Source organism: Priapulus caudatus, unplaced genomic scaffold (assembly GCF_000485595.1).
Source record: "Priapulus caudatus unplaced genomic scaffold, Priapulus_caudatus-5.0.1 Scaffold416, whole genome shotgun sequence".
NCBI lineage: Eukaryota > Metazoa > Priapulida > Priapulimorpha > Priapulimorphida > Priapulidae > Priapulus > Priapulus caudatus.
In genome coordinates this window covers 443,568-455,078 of record NW_014577477.1, presented here as the reverse complement: position 1 = coordinate 455,078, position 11,511 = coordinate 443,568, and the positions used below count along the sequence as shown (strand labels likewise).

General features: G+C 47.1%; 1 protein-coding gene across 1 annotated transcript in view; it reads left to right on the top strand.

The window, feature by feature from the left end:
* The window catches only part of LOC106810175 (transmembrane protein 214-like), a gene marked incomplete in the record, with an annotated part of 31,465 nt that overhangs the window by 18,291 nt on the left and 1,663 nt on the right, over positions 1-11,511 (top strand). Inside the window, 3 exon segments of the mRNA XM_014813457.1 lie at positions 8,457-8,550; positions 8,716-8,725; positions 8,993-9,083. Of these exon segments, the coding sequence (XP_014668943.1) occupies positions 8,457-8,550; positions 8,716-8,725; positions 8,993-9,083 (195 nt within the window).

The window sequence follows — 11,511 nt, the reverse complement described above, 5'->3', positions numbered from 1 at the left end:
GGTTTCGAAACTGTAAACAAGTCAGTCAACTGATTTCGTGGACTGCTGATTTCAATTAGACATTTATTGGACAAACTAATATGCGTTTGGCTATAAGGTAATGTACTTATTAACTACACAAGGTGCCAGTTACTCTAGCATTCGTTAAAATTGCATAATCGATGGGCCTATTATGCCTTTAACACACCTGTCACGTTTACCTGGTCTCCCGTGCAGTTGCGTGTCTCGTGACATTTGTCATTTTAGTGACAGTTGTTGTAGTCATTTCTCCTTTAGTTTTAGCGACAATTGTCATTCTTGCCACCATTGTCACATTAGTACATATTTTACCTGTTCACGGCTGTTATTCTGTCACAGTTGTTGTGGTATTTGCTGTTCATTCAGTCACACCTATGATTCTAGTCACAACTGCTACACTCATAACTAGACTCCTTCCTCTCTTCACACAAGTATTGTTACGCATGTGCACTTAATTTAGGGATAGTGATTTTCCGCGATCGCGGGAAACGGACGGAAAACACGGAAATGGCCATTGGAAATGGAAAAGATGTTTTCAAACAGAAAAATGCGGAAAACGTAATTTGAACATATTACAACATGGAAATTTCAATAAAATCACACACAAAACCGTCGACAATAGCATTGGTAATGATATGGTTTACATTCAGACAAGTTTCAGAGCGAAATGACTTACAATTACGACTTTTGGTAGCCCTGTGTTTCGGTGCTACCAAAAAAAATATTTCCATGCAAATATATGTAAATGGAATTTTGCATTTTTGGTGTGTTCAACCTGGTACAATCTCTATGGCAAAACGGAATTTCCATATTTTCTTTACTTCGAAATGGAATTCATGATTTCCCCAAACAGAAAAGGAAATTTTTTGAAACAGAAAATCACTGTCTCTAATAATTGTACCTGTCGTTTTTTCCATGATTGTTGAACTCACACCTGTGCACTTGGTCTTACTTGTCATTCTATATACACTTGTTTACTCACTTGTTTACCTAACCACACCTGTCATTCTTGTCACGGTTCTTTTTGTCACAGCTGATATGGATATGGATAAGAAGGAAAATAGAAGGAGGGCAGGTTAGAACGGGGAAGAGGGGGAGAGACAATAAGTAGAGAACATGAGAGGAGAAGACAGGGTAGTGAAAGCAGAGTAGGGACCGCTCTACCGTTTCCTCATTGTGCTGACCCGTGCATGTGTGTATGTGAATGTATATGCCCCCGCCCGGCCCAGTACGCCTTGTGCAACTTATCAGAGTAGGTATCAGTTTGGTAACGCCCACAGGATGTCAGCGCTGACTAAGCAGTCATGGAGTCGCACTTCGTAGCCGCTCTTACTGCTGTCACTGTCACACATTTAACTCGTAGGTTACTGTAAGTATTGTAGAAATAACCGAGAATAAAAGGGTGAACGTATAATATTAGTAGAAAGTTTAAAATACGTTTTAGTGTTAGCTGCACAAAAGTTTGCTTTCAGGTTTATATGCTTGTATGCTGTTTTATATATTTAAATGCATTCCGTGTCCATAGTACATTCCAACTGCATTCTGTTAGGCTTGTTTGACTCTAGTTAGATATAGGTTTTAAGTTTGCTAATTTACTTGCAGTCATATAGAATAATTTTACGTTTCCTGGTATCTAAATTTAAAACTAAAAAATAAAAAATAAAAAATTCATTCTATCAAAAAGTCTACCTCATTCGCTTTTCCCAGTTGAAAGCCAAGTGGCCGGTATGTGTTTCAACATTCTTAGTTTTTGCATTTGCTGAGACCTGTTCACCCTGAGTTTGGCCTGCAGATAACTTCATCTCACATTTGAGCCACCAGTTGCAGCTCCACAGTATATAAAACCTGTCACATGTTGAACAGAATGTGTGCTCTCTGTCTCATGTCTACATATCCTTGCTCTATGTAGGGTGAGCTGTTGCTGTGACATTGCTTCTGTCTCATGTCTACATATCCTTGCTCTATGTAGGGTGAGCTGTTGCTGGGACATTGCTTCTGTCTCATGTCTACATATCCTTACTCTATGTAGGGTGAGCTGTTGCTGTGACATTGCTTCTGTCTCATGTCTACATATCCTTACTCTATGTAGGGTGAGCTGTTGCTGTGACATTGCTTCTGTCTCATGTCTACATATCCTTACTCTATGTAGGGTGAGCTGTTGCTGTGACATTGCTTCTGTCTCATGTCTACAGTCTACATATCCTTACTCTATGTAGGGTGAGCTGTTGCTGGCGACATGCTCTTGTCTCATGTCTACAGTCTACATATCCTTACTCTATGTAGGGTGAGCTGTTTGCTGCGACATTGCTTCTGTCTCATGTCTACAGTCTACATATCCTTGCTCTATGTAGGGTGAGCTGTTGCTGCGACATTGCTTCTGTCTCATGTCTACAGTCTACATATCCTTAACTCTATGTAGGGTGAGCTGTTGCTGCGACATTGCTTCTGTCTCATGTCTACAGTCTACATATCCTTACTCTATGGAGGGTGAGCTGTTGCTGCGACATTGCCTCTGTCTCATGTTCAACATATCCTTACTCTATGTAGGGTGAGCGTTGCTGTGGCTGTGGCTCATCACCGACATTGCTTCTGATTGCTTGTTGTAGGAGCTGATGGCGAAGATGTCCGGGTGGAAGTTCCCAAGTTCTTGGCTGCTTCGTCCCCGCTGCACTGGGCGGCGTTATCGTATACGACGTGCACCAACACTCCGGCTTCAAAGGTGAGGGACAGCACCATACTAGTTAGATCCCATCCATGCCTGAAGACTGTGGAAGTGTGAGGGAATATGTGGTGGGTGACGGCACCACTATGTTACTAGTTAGATCCATCCGTGCCTGAAGACCGTGGAAGGTGTGAGGGAATATCTGGTGGGTGACGGCATCATCTATGTTACTAGTTAGATCCCATCCATGCCTGAAGACCGTGGAAGGTGTGAGGGAATATGTGGTGGGTGACGGCACTATCTATGTTACTAGTTAGATCCCATCCATGCCTGAAGACCGTGGAAGGTGTGAGGGAATATGTGGTGGGTGACGGCACCACCTATGTTCTAGTTAGATCCCATCCATGCCTGAAGCCCATGGAAGGTGTGAGGGAATATGTGGTGGGTGACGGCACCACCTATGTTACTAGTTAGATCCCATCCATGCCTGAAGACGCATGAAGGTGTGAGGGAATATGTGGTGGGGTGACGGCACCACCTATATGTTACTAGTTAGATCAATCCATGCCTGAAGACCGTGGAAGGTGTGGGGAATATGTGGTGTGGACGCATCATCTATTTTATAGTTAGATCGCATCCATGCCTGAAGACCGTGGAAGGTGTGAGGGAATATGTGGTGGGTGACGGCACCACCTATGTTACTAGTTAGATCCCATCCATGCCTGAAGACCGTGGAAGGTGTGAGGAATATGTGGTGGGTGACGGCACACCTATGTTACTAGTTGATCCCATCATGCCTGAAGACCATGGAAGGTGAGAGGGAATATGAGGCTCTACCACTGTTTGCGTTTAGACAAGAGCATTTTACAGAAGCAATAGGAAGTATATAGTTCTACGTATACAGTGGACCCCCGAGATATGAATTTAATTTGTTCCACAGATCACGAAAAATTCTCATCTGCGAACCTTATATAGGACGTACAGCAATTTACGTACAGCAAGTGCAATCATAAGAGCACAACAACATTCAATGAGTCGCGTACTTAAACTGACTCTGACCGAAAGAGCATGCGCTAGGCCTATGCCATGATTGGCTGATTCGTAAGACATTCGTATGTTGAATTTTATTCGTTTGTCGAATACATTACGTTCAACGAGAGGTCGTTCGTATGTCGAGCCGTTCGTATCTCGTGGGTCCAGCTGTATCTATATATTGTGTAGTATGTTATAAGAAATCATCTATTCTCTCACAAATGTACTACTGATGTTATATTTATGCCGAGTTTATGAATCACTGGTATCACACAAATGGTTGAGGAAGCAACTCACGTTTCACTGTATGAGTATATAGTTATTGCTGTACGCTACAGACTATAGTATATAAAGTCAACTCTCCCAATATTGACCACCCTCGGGACCATCCATTTAGTTAAGTTTCCTGTGAAGTTCAGTTTATAAAGGGCCTATTCTAGGCATATCTTTCATCAGTCTTGGATAGTGTTGAGACTTAAAAATCGTCGCGGTTTAAGGTGAGATTAAGTTTTGAAGGCATTGAAAGTTTTGGAGAGTTGAGTGTAGTATCTCATATAGTTACTCTGTTGATTTGTTGACAAATATGACAAATATTATCGTACTAGTTAGTTAAGCTGTGGTCATGTGGAATGTGAGCTATCTTTTCACACACTTATCTTACACCAGGTTCTATGCTGTGTCTAATAATATTTTGACAAATACTGATTCTCATTCGTTAATTGAGAAAGACATACAGTGTTCTATTGTTATGGATTGTTATGAAGTGGCACGATTTGCTGCACATTCTTCTTCTTCTTCTACTTCTTCTTCTTCTATTCTTTTTCTTCTTATTGTTATTATTATTATTATTATTATTATTATTATTATATAGTTGCTGCTGTTATTGTTATTATTATTAATGTTATTGTTGTTGTTGTTTATTGTGTGGTTGCAGGGTCAGGACGAGGGCAGTGCTGCATGATACGGGGGTGCTAGCCGTCGCTGAACATGTGTGGCAGCGGACTGAGGCATACACGGAGAAGTCGTGGCGGTAAGGCAGACAACAGACACCGCGGTGGCCGCCAGCCGCTCCCACGCACGAACCCTAACTACCTCTGTGTGTCTGAATTTACTAAAGATATGAGATTAATGGATGAATCGAATGTGATTCATTTTCATATCAGATTTATATCTATATATGTAATCATATATAGTATGTGTATGACAATATGCAATATGTATATATGTGTATGTATATCTATATATACTATTATGTACATACCAGGGGGAAAACAAATTTTCACGGGAGCTCTTTTTCAAAAGTCTGTGGGGGAAAAAAGATCTCACAAAATTTTTACGGGAGCTATTTTGAGCCTCACGGGAGCGATTTCAGAGGTTTGAAGAGCGAATCGTTCATCGCTCCGTGTATTTTTTTGACCTGGTACATACATATATATGTATAGTATAGCAATGGCCCACAGTATGTATGTGTTTAAAAGCGATATTGATTATATCTAAGAGTTATATATAACATATATATGTACTGTATATTATTATATGTTATATTTATATAATAATTTTATATAGTTTTTTATGATACCATATAGATACGTAACGAGGCCGTATATGTTTCACAAATGGATGTGCACAGGTCGGTGTATGATACAGGGGTATAACGTAGTCATATCGACGTGTCTCGTGCACACAGGTGGCTTACAGCCAACATCCCGTACTACTACTCGCGCCGCGTGTGGCGTTCAGCGCCCCTACCTGACGCTGATGTGTGAGAAACTACGAGATGCGTTCGATTAGCGTCGTTGAGCAGACGAGAGCCGCGACAGTGGCTCTACCTACATCTAGCCGCCTTTGTAGAGCAGGTGAGGGTTGCAGTGGGAAGGTTCTAATGAATGCGTGTGTGTCTGTACGTGTGTGTGCGCGTGCATGCGTGCGTGCGTGCGTGGCGTGCGTGCGTGCGTGCGTGCGTGTGTGTCTGTGCGTGTGCATGCGTGCGTGCGTGCGTGCGTGCGTGCGTGCGTGCGTGCGTGCGTGCGTGCGTGTGTGTCTGTGGCGTGTGCATGCATGCATGCATTGCATGCGTGCGTGTCTGCACGCGTGCGCGTGTGTGTGTGTGTGTATGTGTGTGTGTGTGTGTGTGTGTGCGTGCGTGCGTGCGTGCGTGCGTGCGTGCGTGCGTGTGTGTGCATGTGTGAATGTGTGCACGTGTACGTGCATGTGTGTTGTATGTGTGTGCGTGTGTGCATGAGTGCGTGCGCCGTGAGAAAAAAAAGGGGAAAGTGAGAGGGAGGGAGAGAGAGAGATATAGAGAGTGATTGAAAGAAAAAAGAGAAGCGCAGAGTGAAACGGGAGAGAGAAACAGAAAAAAGAAGAGGGAGATCAGTAAATGTGATATATAGAGGGTGAGGTTTGCTTGAGAGCCAGAGAGGCGACATGCAAAATGGGAGAGAGCGAAAGAAGCTGCAGGATGTGAGTAGAGAACTCCTGTAGTCTATCTTTAGTAGCATCGTCCCCAGCATATAACTTGCTTGTAGCAATATCAACTATAATAATCTGCGTGACTGGTGTTTATGAACAACTTCAGAACCTTTCTTGGTCTGGCGAGTGTAAAAGCCGTGAGTGTAGCGGGGAAACAACTAGAGGTCCATGCTTGGTCTGTGAGTGTGGAAGCCGTGAGTGTGGAGGAACAACTAAGGGACCTTGCTTGGTCTGTGAGTGTTGGAAGCTGGTGAGTATGGAGGAACAACTAGAGGGCCGATGCTGGTCTGTGAATGTGAAAGCAGTGAGTGTAGTAGGGAAAAACTATTTGGGTCGTGCTTGTCTGTGAGTGTGAAAGCCGTGAGTGTAGCAGGGAACAACTAGAGGGTCGTGCTTGGTCTGTGAGTGTGAAAGCCGTGAGTGTAGCAGGGAACAACTAGAGGCCATGCTTGGTCTGTGAGTGTGGAAGCCGTGAGTGTAGCAGGGAAAACTAGAGGGCCAGTGCTTGCGTCTGTGATGTGTGGAAGCCGTGAGTGTGGCAGGGACAACTAGGGGCGTGCTTCGTCTGTGAGTGTGGAAGCGTGAGTGTGGGGGAACAACTAGAGGCTGCTTGTCTGTGAGTGTGAAAGCGCTAGGAGGCAATAGGGGCGTGCTTCGTCTGTGAGTGTGGAAGCCGTGAGTGTGGCAGGGAACAACTAGAGGGCCTTGCTTGGTCTGTGAGTGTGAAAGCCGTGAGTGTAGTAGGGCAGCAACTATTGGGTCGTGCTTGTCTGTGAGTGTGAAACCGTGAGTGTTAGCAGGGAACAACTAGAGGGCCATGCTTTGGTCTGTGAGTGTGAAAGCTGTGAGTGTGGCAGGGAACAACTAGAGGGCCTTGCTTGGTCTGTGAGTGTGAAAGCCGTGAGTGTGGGAGGAACAACTAGAGGGCCATGCTTGGTCTGTGAGTGTGAAAGCCGTGAGTGTAGTAGGGAACAACTATTGGTCGTGCTTGGTCTGTGAGTGTGAAAGCCGTGAGTGTAGCAGGGAACAACTAGAGGTCGTGCTTGGTCTGTGAGTGTGAAAGCCGTGAGTGTACAGGGAACAACTATGAGGGCCATGGCTTGGTCTGTGAGTGTGAAGCGCGTGAGTGTGGCGAGGAACAACTAGAGGGCCGTGCTTCGTCTGTGAGTGTGGAAGCGTGAGTGTGGCGGCGACAACTGTAGAGGCCTTGCTTGGTCTGTGAGTGTGAAAGCCGTGAGTGTGGGAGGAACAACTAGAGGGCCGTGCTTCGTCTGTGAGTGTGGAAGCCGTGAGTGTGGCAGGGAACAACTAGAGGGCCTTGCTTGGTCTGTGAGTGTGAAAGCCGTGAGTGTAAGTAGGGACAATTTGGGCGTGCTTGGTCTGTAGTGTGAAAGCGTGAGTGTAGCGGAAGGACAACTAGAGGCTGTTGGTCTGTGAGTGTGAAAGCTGTGAGTGTGCAGGAACATAGAGGGCCTTGCTTGGTCTGTGAGTGTGAAAGCGTGAGTGTGGGAGGAACAGCTAGCAAGGGCAGCTTGGTCTGTGAGTGTGAAGCCGTGAGTGTAGTAGGAACAACTATGGGTCGTGCTTGTCTGTGAGTGTGAAACCGTGAGTGAGCAGGGAACACTAGAGGCCATGCTTGTTGGTCTGTGAGTGTGAAAGCTGTGAGTAAGTAGGGAACAACATTGGTCGTGCTTGGCTGTGAGTGTGAAAGCGCGTGAGTGTACGCAGGAACAACTAGAGGGCCATGCTTGGTTGTGACGTGTGAAGCCGTGAGTGTAGCGGGGAACAAGTAGGGCCGTGCTTGGTTTGTGAGTGTGAAAGCCGTGAGTGTGCGAGGAAAACTATTGGGTGTGGCTGTCTGTGAGTGTGAAAGCTGTGAGTGTAGCGGGGAACCACTATTGGGCTGTGCTTGTCTGTGATGTGAACGCTGTGAGTGTTGGGAACAACTATTGGTCGTGCTTGGTTGTAAGTGTGAAAGCTGTGAGTGTGGCGGAACAATAGAGGCCATGCTTGAAGTGTGAAGGCATCCGTGGCATTATGTATACGCCATATTTTGGTACAATATTTTCGCGAATACAGACGTGACAGACAATTTTCGAGTGGTTAATTTCGCGGTCGGTGAATAATTATTATTCGGTATGAATTATTCACGTGTTGTTATTTTCGCGTCGGAGACGTGTTCGCGAAATTTGCGAAATTAATCCACTGCGAAATATACAGCGTATACAGTACATCGTGACTTCCATTCGTTTTGCTCGTCATCTTGCTGCAGGTGAGACTAAAGCTTCCCGGACCTGGGAGCGCGTGCAGCTGTACACGTGGCAATTGTGCTGAACTACTCTGGCACTACGGCTGCGCCTTCTGCAGTACCTGAGCGGTTGCCGTGGCGACGAACGCGTGCTGCAGCAGAACGTGTTCACGTGAGTACCACGGGGAGAACGCGTCGCGAGCTTGCCGCGTTGCCGTTGGCGACGCGCGATGCGCAGCACACTTGTTCGTGCTCTCTGTTTAGTGTTCGTGTCGTTTGGCAGAAGAGGTGCGGTACCAGGTGAAGCGAAATTGAGAAGGGAATTCTCTGTGCACCTTGTCGGCAACCGACATTACCCAACATCCGATGATGTTTGTTCGATGTGCAACGTCTCTCTGTAGATAGTTTCCATGCAGGTGAAGTGTTTTATTGTATATTTCCTTGCCCTTGTAGAGAGAGTCTCTCGATAGAGAATTAACTAACGCCTGATCTGATCTTGCTTGTAGAGGAAGTCTTTCTATAGAGAATTAACTAACTCCTGGTTCTGATTTCGCTTGCAGGGGAAGTCTTTCGATAGAGAACATACAGAAGACGCTGGTGCCAGGTCGGCTTGGCGACACAGCAGCTGTTGTTACGATGCTACAGCTGGCTGTACACGCTCGCCGTTCAAAGCCTAGACGCGCGCCGCGCACGTCGTCATCGTCGCTGTTAGGTCGCGCTGGCTGCTGGTGCACCGTCGGTGAGGGACACTCAGCTAGCCTTGGCAGCGCACGGGACAGATCCTCTCTCCTACCCACTGGTTCCCGTTCGCGGCGCTCACTCGCTACGCTGTCATCCGTGCTGGTATGCTGTGTGTGTGTGTGCGTGGCGTCTGCACGCAGCACAACGTGTGTATGTCCTGGGCATTGTCATGTGTGAGCGCACGTGTCGTGTGTGTGCGTCTCGCGCGCGTGGCGTGTGTGTGGGTGCGCACACGTGGCGTGTGTGTGTGTTCGCGCGGTGGCGTGTGTGTGCGTGTCACACGTGCGTGTGTGTGTGTTCGCGCGGCGTGGCGTGTGTGTGCGTGCGCACACGTGGCGTGTGTGTGTGTTCGCGCGCGTGGCGTGCTGTGTGCGTGTGCACACGTGGCGTGTGTGTGTGTTCGCGCGCGTGCGTGTGTGTGCGTGCGCACACGTGGCGTGTGTGTGCGTGTGCACACGTGGCGTGTGTGTACGTGTGACACGGTGGCGTGTGTGCTGCGTGCGCGAGACGTGGCGTGTGTGTGTGTGTGCACATCGGGCGTGTGTCGTGCGTGGCGCACACGTGGCGTGTGTGTGCGTGCGGCCGCGCGAGTGGAAAACAGTTATTTAAGATGAGACATTCGTCGACGATTTATTTTAATTAAGCAACTGCGCAGCAGCGCGGGGAAACACGAGCGTACGTGCGTGTATGGTGATGACGCACGTTGACGTGCAGCACTTGCTGTGTGTCTTCAGGCAAACCCTTTTCGTAAACAACTCGTCGTTGCTGCTGCTGCTGCTGTGACGTCAGCGCATCGTATGATCATCTAGTGGACCACGCGTTAATTAAATATCGGCTGGCTGCCTGTGTTTGCTGAGTGAGCAGCAGCTGAGCGTGGGCTTGAAGGGAGGTGTGTCCACTCGACACTTGTGCTTGCTGTGTACTGCTTTGTCACGCTACCGCTTCCAGTGCAGGGACGTCACGTGCTTCGTGAGGTAGAAGATAAATAAATAAAAAGGGATTCGGAGAGACTGATTCTCTCGTTAGATGGTGGCGGTCATTTCCGGTTAGACGCGCAAGTGCTCGCGTTAATGCCACTGGACGTGAAATAGAGTGACCAGTGGGCAGCAGCAGCGGCAGCAGCAGTGCTGGCATGATTCATGTGGCACAGTGACAAACAGTGGAATGCTGCTGATTACATTAATATTCTTATAGGGCACACAAGTAAAACTATAGTACATGACTCCATAGATCCCGTACCAGGTCTACCAAAGGAGTGCAAATCAAACGTTTGACTGCAGTTGTAAGTTGTCAGATGAGATCGATTTCAAGGTCAAAAATCGACCCGTCTGGCCTGTAGCATTATTGACATTCAGGCTCAAGCCAGTCATGTGTTGGGATACGACGTTCTAAAGTTCTAAACGACAATGCTCAGCAACCAAAGTGTCCAAAAAGTCTACAAGTTGGGATATAAACATGTATAATCTGATCTAGCTTGACGAACCTAGCAACAATAGGAGGGAGCGTTGTTTCTCGGGTTGATAGGTTGATGTGGATGTCCTGGTCGCATGAGTAACTCGCCACTCTCGGTGTGTCGGGGTTGCGATGTTTGTCGTTGATGTGTTTCACTGCGGTGGTCGCCCTCGTTAGATACGCGGCACATTGACTAGCGCGTTAATTTATTCGTTGGCCAATCAGGAGCGCGGGTTTGGCACGGCGGTCCAGTCTAACACGGGTTAAACTGACCCTTAGGTCGCTGTGGCTGTATCAACGCTGATTCTCAGGGACTTACGGAGGCAGTCTCACAGCGGGGCTAGACTGTCTCTCTAGGTTGCTGTAGCTGTATCAAGGCTGATTCCCGTGACTTGCGGAGACAGTCTAACACGCAGTTGAAAATAGCGTCCTTAGTTACTAGCACACGAAGGGTCGTTGTCGTATAGGGTAGTACAAATATGTACCCGAGGTACTATATGATATGGTTAGGGGTTAGGGTTAGGGAGTAGGCGTAGGCAACATACTCCCGACACCTCGGCTTAGGGTTTAGGTGTTAGGGAGTAGGCGTAAGCAAAGCATACTCGCGACACCTTCGGTTATACATATACGACAACGATCCTTCAGCGTTACTAGCAGTTTTCGGTATCGATCATGTTGTTTCCAGGTGAGTAGTCTACGTGGGCGTTGGGGGTATCCTCCTGCATAACACCTGAGGCTCACAGTACGTGTTCTGTGCAGGAGTGACATCCATAGAAGACATAAGCAACAAACGTACATTTCGTGAGAAAAAAATAATTGCGGCGTAGAAAGTTTCTCTGCAGGAATTGATTGATTCGCATTGAAACAGGTGATAGACAACAGGTTG